Below are 16,334 nucleotides of genomic sequence, written 5' to 3'. Positions count from 1 at the left end.
AGCCCACTTTCTATACACAACTTTACTTTTGAGGTCAGAGTGGCAGAGCTGTTTGCTCACCAGGTAGCCTTCAATTCAAATGAAGTTTGTAACCTTTCTCACTAGCTCAGAATTTTGAAGTAGCTTGGGCATAATATTATTGACCATAAAGGGCAAGGGTCTTTTCTTTAAAAAGTAGGGAGACAATGATAAGATAGAATGCATGGGAAGACGATGTGTGTGTGTGTGTGTGTGTGTGTGCACGTGTGTGTGTGTGCATGTGTGCTGATGCATACCTAATGAATGGGGAGTGGGTGCAAGGGCTGTGCTTTCTCTGCTGCTAGTTTGGGTGGGAATTACCTAGAAAAAAAAAGTATGATAATGGCTTAGTTTTGACCATTAGATGCAGAGGCCACATGGGGGAGTCGTCATCATCGGTGGGTGTCCTGGGGGCATCCTTAGGACCTGCACTTAGATGCAGCCCCATTATTCTTGGGAAAATCCAGGCAACCACAGCGGCTGTCAGAGAGGGTCTTCTTAGGAGCCCAGCTGGAGGGTGCTCACAGTGAAAAGGAGGGAGCAGCAAAAGCGAGGATAAAGTTGAGGTTTTCCTGGACCAGAATCAGAGGAGGGAGGGACCGCCCTGAACGGCTGAGTATGTTAGCTGTTGATAGAAGCCGTCTTCACGCTGGCTGCCTGTGGTCAGAAGAACTGGGGTGTCCGGCGCACTCAGGAGTCCCGGCCCCCCCTCTTGGGCCCATCGGTCAGGCATCCAGGGACGCCCTCCTCAGCTTTTCCTCCCCCCGACTTGGCCTGGTCAGAACTCCAGGAAAGAGGAGGCGGGTGGTCTCAGCACATGAGCCCACGGCTCCTGGGGTCGCGTGGCCAGGTGACACTTTCCGTGTTTTACTGGGAAGCTGACACCCTGATCTTTTACTAATGACAGGGCATGAGTGGGTTAAAATGTGTCGTCATTCTCCTCGCATCCCTGAAGGAGGTGGTGAAGAAGCTGAGAACTTTGTGGGCAAATTCTTCTCTTTCTCGGAGACTCACATTCATGACTTGTCCAACGAGAAATCCACCATCTGCCCTACAATTCGTGCATTTCTTTGACTGTTATCTCCATAAACAGTACCTGTAATGTAGAAACAATTTTATATCATTTGTATGTGTTGTGGCTTCTGAATGAGGACAAGAGAATGATACGGTCTCAGCTGTTTGGCTAAGACCCTTGGTCGTCCTTTCACTCAACTTTTACATTCAAATGTCAGACTTCAGGTGTGTAAACACTCAGCTCAGGGAGCGTCATCTAAAAATATTTGTTGTTAGAGGCATACCTTTTTCTAGTTAGTATTTTTGTTTTCCCGTTGAGTTGAGCTACCGTTGAGCCTGATGGGAAGGTTAGGCTCAGGGAGGTCATTTCAGAGCTACTGTTACATGAAAAATGAGGCTTTTCTTCAGAGAGATGCCCTCATCCAGAAAAGGCAGACAGACAGGTGTGAGTCTTCTGCGTCCCTTTTCTAGCAAAAGCCGGACATCTTTTAGGGTCAGGAGGGAACAGGAGGTCGGCACTCTAAGACCGGCCTCCTTCCTAGGTGTCCCGTCTGTGCTCTGCCCGGGATGCGCAGGACACACAGGTAAGGGGCCGGCGGGGGGGTAGGTGGGGATGGCGCAGCTCCCAGGCGTGTGGCCCAGCGTCGCCTTGGGGGCAGGGCCCAGCCCTGCTTTCCTGGTCCCTCACTTGGTCTGGCCGCATCACTCCATCGGCCGGATGCGGGCCACCAGCTGCCTGGGTCCCACACACCTGAGGGCGCGTCATGAGAGTGGAATTTAATCCTCTCTAATCTGTGCTCCCTCGCGGTCCTGCGTGTGCGGGCTGTCCGGGGGCCTGGAGGTGCCTGCCATCAGGACACAGCGGAGGGGCTGACGATGTTTTCCTCTCGCCCCCTTCCTCCCTCCCCCGCCCCTGCACCGCTGCCCAGGGACACTCCGGACGCCGGCCCACCAGGGAGACTTGGTCTGCGTGGAGTGTGGAAAGTGCTTCCACCAGTCTAGCCATCTCCGGGCCCACACGCGGGCTCACACAGGTACCTGCCCGGGGGCCCTGGGGGGAGGCAGTCTCTGTTTTGCACAGTTGGTGACAGGTTTAGATTTCGCCCGGGTGAGGTGAGGGGTCAGGCCTTCTCTCCTGGGATGACACTCTAGGCTGTCCTATCCGGCACCTGCACCTGAAATGATTTTTCCTTTGCATCCAAGTGCTGTGTGGTTTCATCTGAGATAAGCCTGTCTTGCAAATGCTCCACTTTAAGTAGAGTGGACTTCTCAGAAGTGCACGGGGTAATGAGTTACGCTGCCACCAGGACGCACTGAAACCCACGTCCCCCATCGGCATGACACCCGGCTGCCTGCTTTCCTCCTCGGCACCAGCTGGCCTCTGTGGACCGGTGGGTGCCGAGTGGCAGAATTCCTCGGCCTGTTTGTCAAGAGCTTGCCTGAGATGGAATCGGGGGAAACAACGTGTGTGTGGTGGGCGCACCACACAGCCAGGGCGAGGCGGGGCCGGGGGTGCTTTATCCCAAGCGTGAAGGACGCATCCGTACCCGGGTCGGGTCTGATGCAAAGTGACAGGGGCCAAACGGTAAGTGGCGCAGAAGGAGGGGCCCTCTGCACGCGCCCGGCTAATTAATGTTGTCACTGATGGGTCTCTTTGGCGACGAAGCCTGAATTAAAAAGGGCACCGGCCCCAGGCAGCGTTTTCAGTTTCTTACAGTAAGTGTTATGGTAAACTGGTATTTTCCGGCCACAGGCTGGGCGCTGGGTCTTTTTTTCGTTGTTTTTTTTTTTTGCGCAAGTGCTTAACCTGTAAGGGATGCGTGTCGCGGGGCGTCGGGAAGCTAGCGTCCCCCTGCTAACGCACGTACTTGCTCTCACAGTGCTGTTTGAGTCTAACGGCCTCCGAGGTGCTGAAGCCCACGCCACCTCCGCAGATGCCCCCAAACAAGTAGGTCTCCCGACTCACGGGTGTGTGGGTTTTCATGTCGCGTAGCTGGGAAGAGGGGTGTCACGATGGTCGTCACAAGGGTACCACGTGGTGTTTTACCAGATGTGTAAGTAGCTTTGTTGCTGTGAATGAGAGCCCAGTCTTGCGGGACAGACTGTGGGTGCCTGATAATCACTGAGGGTGGCTCAGGCCGTGAATGACACGGTCGGGGTCGATGCAGCCGCGTTGGGTCTTGTTGTGGGTGATGGAATTGGTAGAGACCGCTGGTGACAGAAAACACCAGAAAGTCATACTTTTCCACTCAAGATGTTTTGCTTGGAGGTTAGCTTGAGAACAAGTTAGGCTTTGTCTCTTGTCTTCAGAACCGTATTTTTTTTTTTTTTTTTTTTTTGCGGTACGTGGGCCTCTCACTGTTGTGGCCTCTCCCACTGTGGAGCACAGGCTCCGGACGCGCAGGCTTAGCGGCCATGGCTCACGGGCCCAGCCGCTCCGCGGCATGTGGGATCCTCCCGGACCGGGGCACGAACCCGTGTCCCCTGCATCGGCAGGCGGACTCTCAACCTCTGCGCCACCAGGGAAGCCCTTCAGAACCGTATTTTTTAAAAATTTTATTGGAGTAGAGTTGATTTACAATGTTGTGTTGGTTTCACGTGTACGGCAGAGTGTATCAGTTATACATATATCCACTCTTTGTTTAGCTTCTTTTCCCATATAGGCCATTACAGAGATTTGAGTGGAGTTCCCTGTGCTGTGCAGTAGGTTCTTATTAGTTGTCTGTTTTATATCTAGCAGTGTGCGTATGTCAGTCCCAATCACACAGTTTGTCCCTCCCCCCGCCTCCCCTTGGTGTCCATAAGTCGGTTCTCTACATCTGTGACTCTGTTACCACTTTGCAAATAAGTTCATCTCTACCATTTTCCTAGATTCCACATCTAAGCGACATTATACGATTAATATTTATCTTTCTCTGTCTGACTTACTTCCCTCTGTATGACAGTCTTTAGGTCCATCCATGTCGCTGCACATGGCATTATTTCAGAACCGTATTTTTGAATCACTCCATAAGAGACGTTCTGCTGAGTTGGGTGTCTCAGGGCCTCATCTTTGTCCTGATTTGACTCTCTGTCTAATGCACGCCACCGGCTCGGCCATAATGCGTAAGATACCCGTATGCGTGTACATAGAACGTGGGTCACCGTAGACGTGTGGCCTTAGTGCATTCAATCTACAAAAGGTGGCCAGCTTCTGGGCACGAGTGACTGTGGGATGCGGTCTGTAGCTCTGAAGTAAGGGGGTACACGCCGTCCTAAGTGGTCTGTGCCGTCATCCCGGGCTAAGAGCATGTGGTTGCAGAGCTTTTCTTCCTCTCTGCCCCTGACAGGATGTCACACCCGTCCTCGTTCTCCCACAAGCATTTTCTCCATAACCTTCTTGCTTTCTGATTGGTTGCCGTAGAATGTTCTGTAACTGCAACCTCTCCCCCTTGTAAATGAAGAGGGGAAAGTTTCCTTGCTGCCAGAACAAACGTCCGGGATCCGGTCCAGGTGGTCAGATCCAGGTAGCACACCCTGCCTGGACACGTGTGGGATTCACGGTCGTTGACAGTGACGACGGTGACATAGATGACAGAAGAACCTCCAGAAATTCCAGTCCGTTTCTCTAGAAGACAATAGTGAGCGATAAAAACACTGCCCAGAGCCTGCTGCTAATTCACGGTTGAGCTGCCCTTAGGATGGACGGTACCTGATCAGAGGCTCTGGTTTTGTTTTTTATCGAATTTTCAGAATCCCTGTTTTTTTGTTAAAAGCCTTTTCTTCATATGTCATGGACAGAATGCCTTTCCCTTTGTTATAGTTTTTTAGTAAGTGACTTCTCTCTTAATAAAACCCATGGTTTTAGAACGACAGCTGTTATTTCACGATGCTGTGACAATTGATGAAAAAAATAACATCTCACTGAACGCAGAATTAAAAGATTTCTGGATGCATGTGACCTTAGCTCGAATTAGGCAACACTCTCCTTTTAAACAGAAGTAAAACCCCCTTTCGACAAGGCGCACACGGTGACGTGTCTGTGGGTTGTAGCAGCGGCAAGGTCGTGCCGTAATTGGAGAATTACATACTGACGGTACAAGTGAAGTCAGTCCAGAGCATTCCTGCAGACACAGCGGCCCGTTCAGTCCGCCTAAGATTCGGCTTTTCCAGAGGAGCGTTTGACGGGGCCGGGAAGCACCAGGCAGGTCTCTGAATAACACAGTGAGATTCCTCAGGAGCACACGTCAGTTTACCTGGTGCACAGGGACTCTACCTAAGCCTCTTCAAAAGGCTCCTGGTACAGGGAGAAATAGATCAACAAAGCAAGTCACTAAGACTCTATTTTAAATTAGTTCTTTGTTACTTATAGTTATGCTGGGAATTCATCACAGTCGTTACCCATTCTTGGGGATGAAAGAGAAAAGATGTATCTGTATTTTCGTCTTTGTCTCTGTAAACCCAAGTTCTGCAGTTTTGTACTTATGACCAGCCCACCTCTTAGTGTCACGTGTACAGTGACTCAATACTGTGGTCTTAGGAGCTATTTACTCCTGTGGCGAGGCCTCCGTGGGTCAGCTGTCCTGCTCTTCAGTCTCCTGACCGTGGTCGTCAGGCCCGTGACACCAAAACTGGGCTGGATGTATACACCTCTCGTGCTCGCATATTCGAGAGACGGCCTCTGGAAGTACTTTTTGTCCTCTGTCGCATTAAAAGGAGCTTTTGTTGATCAATCGCTGAACATGTTGGTTCTTGAAGGAAATTCTGTTTTCTTTAACGTATTTTGGAATTTAAGAATTCTCATAGAGATGTGTCTGCCAGGATAAGTGCACAACATAGCAGTAGTAGCTGTCGGCTTATATCTTACTGTTCTCTCTTATTCTGGAGTTCTCACTGTTTACAAAAATCACAACTGCTGTCTTAGATTCAGAATACGATCTAGATTCATAGGACAATTCTGTGGTTATTTATGTCTAGAACGGGACTCATTATACTTACCAGCCATGTTCTTTTTCATGTTTAGTGTGCTTTACAAACATCAACTAATTAATATTTAAATCATTCTTTTCCTGTGGGCCCTAGAAGCTGTGGATCAGGGGAGTTTTTAAAATCACACAACACTGTATTCACGCATAAATTACTTGATGTAACACTAACAGTTGATGGACTTTTATAGATACACATAATAGATGTTAAATTATCTAACGGAAACAGTATTTGGGAATTCAGTTTCACAATAATCATTTATTCACTCGTTAACAGTATTTATTGCGCACCTCCTGTGTGCCAGGCTCTGTCATATTGGTGGAGATAACGAGGATGTTGGGAGACAAGGTAAATACTTTTCCTGCTTTCATGGTTCCTGAGGTCCAGTGGGTGGTTTAGATAAGAAAACAGGGCAGAGAGGTGCAGCGCTGTGATAGGGTGAGGGCCCTGGAACCAGGCTTGGGGCGTCGAGAAGACTGTGCCAGGGTGCGGGTAGCCGGCAGATGCCCCCGCCAATACCCCCCCGACCCCAACCCCAGAGGTGGAAGAGATGTCTCGTTGGAGGAATCGTATGGGGGGAGAGCTGGGCGGGTGGCCAGGCGCTCAGGACATGAGCCTGGGGAGACACACCGCCGTTGGGTACCAGCGCTGAGATGTGGGAATTCCATCCCGAGGGCAGTGGGAACCCTGAGCCGGGGATGACGTCACCAGTGTGTCTGTAGGAGAGTCGGGTTAGTCTGGGTCGGGGATGGATTGCGGAGGTTCCGGACGGTGAGCTGAGCCCTGCTCTGGAGGTGCTTGGGATCATCCCAGCGAGACCCAGAGGCGGCCCGAGCTGGGGTGGGACTGCGGAGAGCAGATGGGTGTGGGGATGTTTGGCGGCAGGAAGAACTTGGGGGTTGGATGCAGGATGGGAGGGAGGGGAAGGGGATGGAGTGGACCCGGGTGCTGGCTTCAGGCTCCAGCTCTCTGGAGGAGCCATTCCTGGAGCCTGGAACGTGGCAGGAGGAGCCGGACAAAACCAGTTCCAGCTGACCTTCAAGTCAAGTTTGTGATGCCTCTTGGCGGGCGAATATGTGGGTTTGAAGTGGGTTTGATCCTGGTGGAGAACATATAAATATTTAATAGCTCTCAACGTTGAAGATCAGCCAGTTCTACTCCGAGGGACTCAATAGGCTGAATTGTTAAGATGTTGGGTTATTGAGTAGGAGACTCTAACCTAGACCTCAGCTCAGGCAGGTGAACTTCACCTGAGTTTCCTCATTTGTAAAATGATGACCACAGCAGCACATACTCCTGTACTTGCTGAGAAGATTAACGAGGACGGTGGACTGAGCCTGGCAGAGACCAGACGTCCAGCACGTTAGCTGTTGTCAGTTATTCCAAGAGTGAGCAGTTGTCCTGAGCAGCTGGGGAGACACGGGCGCCGTGTATATGTACGGTGCACATGCGTGTAAACATGCAGATGCACGTGTTGATGCCTGTGTGCACGTGCCCATCGTGGACCGTTGTGCTCAGTCGTCACGGCCACTCCCTCTTCTCAGCATCTCCCTGCTTTGTCAGAACCTGGTCGTGTGCTTGTAAACACCCTGGTTTTGTCTTGTTTTGTTTTACAGTCTAGCTGCTAGTCGTGCCTTAAAGGGAAGATGGGAGAGCTCTTAGCTTGAGAAAAGTGTTGTCAACATAAATGTAATTCCCTGGTTTGCTGCCTTGTGTTCAGACAACATCACGCTGGCGGGCAGACGCCATGTCTGTACCCACAGCCATACAGCAGCTGCCCTTACTTTGCTGTATTAATATCTGAATTTCCTATGCGGGGTAATCCTAATGTCATAATATACATACGTTGGAGTGGATTAAATTCAGTTAATTTAGTTACTTGAGGAGGAATAAAAGTTTCCTTTTTTGTTTTTGTGTTTACAAGGTCATACATGCAGTTTATTTCTTTCTTCTTTTCTATTATGGTTTATTACAGGATATTGACTATAGTACCCTGTGCTGTACGTTAGGACCTTGTTGTTTATCCGTCCTATATATACTAGTTTGCATCTGCTAATCCCAACCTCCCAACCCATCTCTCTCCCACACCCCTCCGCCAGAGAGTTTCCTTTTGATGTGTTTTTGGTCGTGGTCTCTTTTCTGCACGCACACTGGCTAAGCCCCTTCTGTGTTACAGGCTTGCACTTGAACTCGGAGATCCCAGAGCAGTTTCTTTATCAGCACATTCCTCTGTTGGGTGGGGTGGAAAGGATTACCGACTCCTTGGAAGTTAAAGGTCTGGATTGGGTAATAGGGTATCGGATAGTTTGTTCCTGGGCACAGTATCTATTCTGTGGGCATCCCGTTCCTTTGCATTTGTTGTAAAGGGTTTGAGCCCTGGCAGCCAGGAGCCCTCTTCATTAGTGGAGCTTCCCTAGCTGTGGGGATGAATCTTCCAGCCCTGGGGAATAAAGGCACCCGCTACTGGCGCCTGTTGTATTTTGTAAGAGAAGCTTATGTCCCAAGCAAAACTCTACGTAAGAGGAGGAATTCACGTATAGCATCATTTTCAAGATGCTTTGCCATAGATTTAACACAACTGAACATTTAATTTCTAGTAGTCATCAAAATTCATCATTAGAAAGAACATTTTTTGAAAATAATATGCTTTTTAAAATATTGGTATCACTGCGCTATGGATGTTAGAGAAAAGAGTAGGGGGGGTTTCTTTAATGTTGTGGAGAAATTTATTTTTCCAATTGTATTGGTCGTTAAATGTTAGAAATTAAATAATGGTCTTTCTAAAACCAAGAAAAATTAACCCTCTCTCCCTCCATTCCCCTGGTTTTGGGACTTAAAAGACCAGACCGTCTTTTGCTGAAATATGAAATCTGGTGTTACGACTTGTTTGAATTCCTTGCCAAAATTTATAGACTATGATTAATAGTTTATTTATTATTCTAAATGCTATTTTAAAATAGTTAAGCTGGAGGAATAATTCCATTAATCAAAATACAGGGAACTGAGGAGAAAAATGGCAACCTAATTTGTCTCATTTTTAGCTACGGAGATTAGAATGCAAACGATGGAGAAATCCCATAGGCTGGTATATTTGAATCTATGTATGATCTGTTTTCAGTGTCACTTTTAGATTCTCAGTATCACAGATCGCATTTCAAAATTCAGCTGGTTTGTCTCAGTAATTTTCTTACTCATGTAAACCAAATGTCTTGAAACACAGTATCCGTTTTCCCACTCAGTGTAACATAAGGTGAAAAGTCGTGAATATAACTAGTGATTTATCCAAAATGACGTGTAATAACGCGAGTCCCAGCTAACTAACTGTTGGCTTGTTGGGAAAGGTCCTTGCCAGTAAGATGTTCCCTGTACATTGTTAAGCGTTTAGCATCACCACGCATGTCTAATGCAGGCCTTGGTCCACGGAGGCCGAGAGACTCACCTGTGTCCCAGAGGATATAGGCTTTTGTGTGTGTGGGTCACTTCCACGCATGAGCACATATGCATTCCTTTACCTTATAAGACAAAAGGGGAAGAAAAAGTAGGCCTCGTCAAGTTCCATAAGTCACTATTCATCCCTGGAACGCTGAAACGCCTTAAAGAAAGATAATATTTATTTCTGAATAAATATTGTTCAGTTTTACTGAAGAGTCCACAATTCACACAGCTGCAATAAAGAAAAGCCAAGTTTTCTGAAAGCGTGCTTCTCATTTTCTGATGCCTCTTTCTTTGTGGGAGAATAAAAGCAACTTGTTTGCGCTCAGATATCATGTGTCCACTTAATTTAAGTATTTCTGTGACTCCTTTCTTCCATGGCTGCATTTTCCCCTGGGCCTCATTTCTCAGATGAATTTCAGTCATTTCTTAAAAACCCTATATAGGACTGCTGTATTGAGGAATAAGGTGTTGGTCCCAACGAATCGAAAGTGAAAACAGCTCTCTTAAAAGTGAGATGCTGTTTGAACACATCCCCTCACTTATAAAGAGAAACTTGGCATCTGTGCCTCTAGATCTGTGGACTGAATTAAACAACCTGGTTATTCGGGTTAGCCAGATTTTGCAGTCCCTCTAAAATACAAAGCTTTAAAACTTTCTGAGCCTGCAGTGTAAAACTTCAGTCCTTTACGGACAGAGGGCCATCTTCATGCTTCTTCTCTAACCATCCTTTTTCCTTCTTCCAATGCAAGTCTGTGTATTCTGGTCCAAAGGAAGGGAAATCCAAGGAGGTGCCTGGATTGTGTATACAGAATCTGGACACACACAACACACGTGTTCATACACATTCCTTGCCCATTTATGGACTCCCCAGCAAGTCTGTTTGCTACATACTTCCTCAAAACGTTCAAGGCCAGCCACCTAACAGCTAACAATAACTCCTGTTTTTCTGTCCGTAAACACAAAGGCCATTTTCCGTCCTCGAATGTATCTGGAACCAGTTCCAAATGAGCCCTGTCGATGATGGATCTCCCCACGGCATGATGTCGCTGTGCAAAAATGCAAAACATCCTTCTCAGTTTACTGCAGGAAATTCACCATCTACTTAAGGAAGTTTTATCACCTCTCTCATTCCGTTACTGTTTCCTACATTTCAAATAAACTACTGTCCGTACCACTGTGCCCACTCCCCCCAGCCCCCCATAAAATTTTGTTGAGTATCTTTCTGACTTCTGCTAGATGTCGACTGGTAGGTGTCGTGAATGCAGAGCTAGTTTTACGTAGGAGTTTTCTGAAACTATTAACTAAAGAGAGGCACTTAATTCATTATGTCAACCAGACCCCCCCCAACACACACTTATTTCTAGGGTTCCTGCAGGCATAGCTGGAAACCAGTTGGAATTTCACACGAGCGCTGCATTTTATGTGTGCATGTTAATTTCAAGCTGTCGGTTTTACTTCATCGGGACTTTAGCTGAAGGTTAATGCAGTTAAGTAAGATTCATCTTGCCCTGTCGTGTCCTCAGATTGTAAACTCCACTGTTCAAACAGCGATGCTGCACGTGTCGTGCGAGAGCCTCCTCTGAAAGCATCGGCTTTCCTTCATTCTCGTTTTCATCTTGCAGTTCCCTTGACTGTAGAATAACCCTTTCTGTTTTTCCAACGTGGTAATTATTTACGGAAATGGGTGGACGCTCCCTCGGGTGCTGACAGACCTGTGGGAGTGCTGTACTTCTGGTTCGTATGGCCCCCAAATCCAACCCTGTTCTGGCGCCGTCGTTCACCTGTGAACCCCGCTTTGTATTACTCACGGTGCACTGCTGTTTTGAGTCCTCCGGCCCCATCTGGCCATCTTTGTAACCTTTCCTCCGGAGCTGGTTCAGGCACTATGATTTGCTGTTCTTGCATGCGGAACAGAGACGGCTAATGAACCTCTGTAGATAACTGGGGGTGATTTTCTCAAGCTGCCTTGGAAGGCAGGAAGGCACAGTGCAAACATAGCCTGCTCGTGTGCAGTGAGTTAAAGCTGAAGCCAGGGGTCTCTGCCGACCTGACTCAGTGGCTCTGTGAAGGTTGCTGTTGGTGCTTTGGGCGTTGCTAAGAAAATTAATAGGAAAAATGCACTTGGAAACCAAAGGCAGAAATGAGCTTTTCTCTTGTCTCTTTTTTCCCCAGGGGAGAGACCATTCTAATGCAGATACTGTCCAAACAGTGCCTCTCAGAAAGGGAACCTAGAGACACGCTTTCACCATCCCCGGTGCCCCGGGACAGCGTCCGCAGTTCCCTTGTGGATGTCCCGACCGTGACCCTGACCGCCCCGTGGAAGAACTCCCAACCGGACACCTCAGATCCTGCAGCCGCTGGGCGGAGCGGAAGCTGAAGGGAGGGCTTCTCCTTGTTACACGTTAAACATCAACAAAGATGCTCGACTTAGAATTACGTGTAGATATTCTATATGCATATATGTGCTCACCGACCATAGTCCGTATTTTCTTATAATAAACGGTGGAGGTGGGAGCCACGGTAGGAGCGCAAAGCATCGATATTGTTCAAGACAGGTTTGAGACACTGGAAGAAAGATGCTCGTGTGTGTCGGACAGAGTGAAGCAGCCAAGCACTGAAACAGGAGCCGCTGCCGCTGCTCAGAGGCCTGTTGGAGGTGACGTCAGAACAGACGGCGGAGGGGTCCAGGTTGACGGAGTTTTGACGCTCTGGTCTCTCCTTGTCTCAGTGGGTATTTAAAATAGTGAATAAAAGAGGAAGGATGGGCCTTGAGGTGCTGTGGAAACAGGCTCGATGGGGGGCGGGCGGGTGACAAGGTCCTCCTTCCTCAGTGGTCCCATCGCATCCCCTTGGGGGCCCTCTGCGTTTCCCAGGTGTGTCCCTCTCTCCCATCTGTGCTCAGTGAATCCGGCGGAGGAAACATCCGTGGGAAGGCTTTTGCTGTGCTTGGGAGAAGAGAGCTGGTTGAGCACTAAGCAAAGCAGGCTTCTTTGTTTATTCTCAGGACCTTTTGGTAACAGGGCTACATTCTGCAAACTGCTTACAACGGAAGACTGCCTGTCTTAACAAATGATCTAGCCACTGAACCCCCCTCGATTTGGACCCTTTTAGTCCTAGCGGGAGGATCCCCTGAGCCCAGGGGGGGCCCAGGTCGCCGGGGTCCTGGTGCTCTGGGGCCTCCTGCGCCCCCCTCCCTCCCTGCCTTCCTGTCCATCTGTCCCAGCAAGTAGGCGTCTTTTCTTCTTGGGCCGGGGGGCCTCCATGGGACGAGTCCCTTCATTCCCAGAGCGTGGAGGTCCCCCCGGCCCGTGGGTCGGGCAGCTTATATACCTCTTCCTCAGTCGCGCAGATGCCAGTTTTAGCGGTGGGGAGTTAAGGGCCGTAACAAAGGGTCTTAAACCTTGCAGTGTACGCAGTTGAAATTGTATTCCACAGATATAGATATTTTCTTTTCCGATTACCATGACACCGTGTGTGATGGTGACGTTTCTGAGAGTGTCAGACTTTTGCACATAATGATCTTATGCATTATCAAAAGTTACTGCTGCCTTGAATGAAAATGTTCTGTGAAATTTTTTGCAAAAGCTTTACTAGGTTTTTTTTAATTGTGAAATTTTGTAAAGGCAGGAAATGGATTAAAACGAGCATATGCTAAATATATTTTTCAAAAAAGCAATAATTTTACATGTACAGAAATTATCCTAATCTTTAATACTGGTGAGAGCGACAGTTTACCTAATACAGTAATGGATTAGTGCAGTTTTTGTAGAAAATGGGCTTCTGATACAAAGACTTGTTGAAACACACACGCACACACACACACACACACACACACACACACCCCCTAAAGTGTGGTTTTCCTGTTCTAATGATTCGTTGAATTTTATTATTATTGTTGTTGTTGTTGTTGTTGTTGTTCTTAGTTAATGTTTGGGTGTGGATTCTCCTTGTTACTGAATTTAAATTACTTGACCGTTCAGGTTACTTTGCAACATTTGCAAACAATGCAATGTAACTGGCTAGCTTATATCTATAAATATATATATACATGTATATACACACGCATATAGCTGCATGTATGTGTGTGTATATATGTATAACTTTTTTACTTATTTTTTCCTGATATTCTTACACCGGATATGTACCAGAATGATCTGTCGTGTTGGTGTCATTAGGAATGTCCTTGCAGATACGATTCAGTGACTGTCCTCTAAAGTTATTTTGAGCAAAGTTTCAGAGCTACATTCCTCTGTTCACCCTAGAAATCGACATGCCTTTCTGTTGACTTACGTTTGATCACTTCCGTAGTCTCCCCACAGTGATGGTTTCTGCATTTTCTAGCTTTTATTTTCTTGGCTGACAGCGAAGGGTGACAGTTCAGGAACGCACAGGGGCTCGTGATTCGGTCTGTTTCTCTGTGTTTTAGTTATTCAGAGGAATTCTGTACCCAGAGTGACACGATCATGTACGTTCTTACCGTTTCAGAGGCGGCCTTCAGAGCCACAGGTGTCATCCCGGGAGACCCCTTTGCGGGGAGCATGGTGGAGAGGGGCGCGTCCCGGGGTCCCGTTGGCCGTACACGCGGCCCGAGCCAGTTGGAATACTTGTTTCCACCTGGAGCACAGAAATAAGGTTTTCCCTGAATTCAGCAGACGGGGGTCCGGGGTGGGGGGGCGGCGTCCAAGAACACCACCCTCCAAGACAAGCCGTCTGGGGGCCCGACTGTGCTTCCCTTCTTCCACTGAGCATCAGTATTGTATTGGTTTGTCCATGTGTTTATGTCAGTTTGACCATAGTATTTAATACGATATGTGTTTTTCTTATTTATTTAGCCAATGTGTTTTGATTCACTTTTTTTCGATGGATAATTTCCGCATGGTCTCTCTTGTAAGTCACCCTCTGACTGTTACAGACTTTCTACTACCTCTACCAATCTGCTGTTTCCTTGTTTCTTAACAGGATTTGACAGTGTTGGCGTCAATGTAACTTAGACAATAAAGGGTTTGGTTGTCTACACTGCAGCTTCTCCGTGTGTCTCCCCGCCCCCGCCTGCACACTCCTGCTGCTGGTCTCACTCCTCCCCCTCCCCTGCTCGCCCTGTTCCTCGTTGTTGTAACACAAATAATGAGCTTAGAGACTCTTTCAGGTTATTCACTCATATTCCTTAACTTGAAGAATGAACATTTAAATTCTCTGAAAACTCAGCTGTTGAAGCATCTTCTCCGGGCGTTGGTCAGCCGTTCTGTCGCTTTTCTCCCCTGGTTCCTGGAAGGCCCTGGGACCATCTCAGATGGAGGCGTTTCACCTCGGTTATGGTACAGTACAGATTTTCAGGCCAAGTGGATTTTGCCTTTTTGGTTTTGAAAAGTATTCAGTGCTTTAAGAGATGCTTCCCAATATTTACTTTTATTTATTTTGTAAACCAAGAAAGACACTAGTTCCTTGAAACGAAGGTGCTCCAGGAAATGGCCCCGGGGATGACATATGCCACTTTGGCAAGCTTACGGAGCATTGGTTTTGCCCAGGATGTCGAGAACCATCTTCAGATCTGGCCGCTGAGTCACAGGTTGTGTACAGCGTCAGGCAGACAGTACACGGAGGCACGTGCACACGCAGGGTCATCGTTTGGCAGGCCTCTGGGATGTGGCCTCGGGCCCAGCAGGTCGCAGGTGACACCTCCCTGCTGTTTCCCAGGCACTTGGCTCAGGTAGCTGCACCTTCTTTCCAGCGGGAGATAGAGTGTAGCCCACAGGGTCACAGAAGGTGAATGGCAGTTCTCAGTCTGTGCCTGGAACGCAACGCACCTCCTGGGTGTTCACGGCCAGATTCTCTTTACCGACGTGCTGTCTTGAAAACAGGCAAATCACCCCCTGGGGGGTGTGATCGACGCACAAAACAACGAACGCGTTTGTACAACTTTACTTTTCCACTTTCAGAATGTCTCCGTGTCTGAAGCAGCGTATGCTGTTTCACTGCTTTTAACTCGGGTGTGTTCTCATCGCAGGACATTTTATACACTGAGCAAAAAGAAAGAGAATAAAAAAATCACAGGCCAGGACTTCAAGTGATGGTTTAGGTGCCCCGTAGTGTGTCTGTGTGGAGTGACTGAGGGGAAAATGTTCATTCTTCAACTTTGCTAATTATGCTTTGAGGCAGTAAAATGCAAAAGACCATAGAGTTTGTATTTCTTTTTTAAAATACAAGTTATAACATTATATTTTGTACTCTTTATATTAGAATTTGTAACTAGATTGTTGTATTTAACTCTATTTCTGAAAAAATAATTCAATGTTTCAGTTGTGTGATAAAAAATATTTAGAGAAAACATATTCATTCTATTGGAAACTGAAATCAATAAAAACATCTTGGAGTTCTTGAGATCTGTAAGACCTTTTTCCCCTGTTTCAGGAGGTGGCTTAAATCCTTGGACAGCCCGTCCGGATCTGTGGTTTGAAAATTTCTGTTGTCTGAACACAAACCCAAGTGTTAGTGCGCTGTATGTATATAAGCAGAAGAGTTTTGGGATGATTTACAAGATGGTTCATCTAAAACGATGCCAAGATGGCCGCAGTATTTTTTTCAAGTCTTCTGTGGACTCCAGGACACGCACAGTTTTTTTCTTTTTTAAAGGTGACTCTGCATTTCTCATTTTCCCCGGGCACCTCTCATTTCCTGACGCCAAATACACACACTGTTCTAAGACTTGCAGTAGATTTACTGCTTAGATGGCAGAAACAGGACGTGGGGGCCTCAGATGCACTAACAGAATTTTAATGTAAAAAGATAACACGTGTTTTGAAGTTAAAAGATCTGCGTCCCAATTGGCAGGAAAAGGAAGGGATGGGGTGAGGACCTGAATGTGGCTTTCACATTGTGTCGGTGCAGAAAATAGAGCGTCCAGG

General features: G+C 47.5%; 1 protein-coding gene across 4 annotated transcripts in view; it reads left to right on the top strand.

Annotated features, from left to right (window-relative positions):
- Positions 1 to 15,750, top strand: part of ZNF516 (zinc finger protein 516) — a 113,824-nt gene extending 98,074 nt beyond the window's left edge. For all 4 annotated transcript variants that reach the window (XM_030868198.2, XM_060310735.1, XM_030868197.2 and 1 more), the window contains exons 4-6: positions 1,962 to 2,066; positions 2,913 to 2,980; positions 11,605 to 15,750. In XM_030868198.2, coding sequence (XP_030724058.2) covers positions 1,962 to 2,066; positions 2,913 to 2,980; positions 11,605 to 11,664 — 233 coding nt within the window. In that variant the 3' untranslated portion in view covers positions 11,665 to 15,750. The remainder of the gene's footprint in view (positions 1 to 1,961; positions 2,067 to 2,912; positions 2,981 to 11,604) is intronic.
- The last annotated feature ends 584 nt before the right edge of the window (positions 15,751 to 16,334 follow it).

The sequence above is a fragment of the Globicephala melas genome, chromosome 13, assembly GCF_963455315.2.
Source record: "Globicephala melas chromosome 13, mGloMel1.2, whole genome shotgun sequence".
NCBI lineage: Eukaryota > Metazoa > Chordata > Mammalia > Artiodactyla > Delphinidae > Globicephala > Globicephala melas.
The sequence above is the reverse complement of the archived record's forward strand: the minus strand, read 5'-3'. Positions and strand labels throughout refer to the sequence as shown.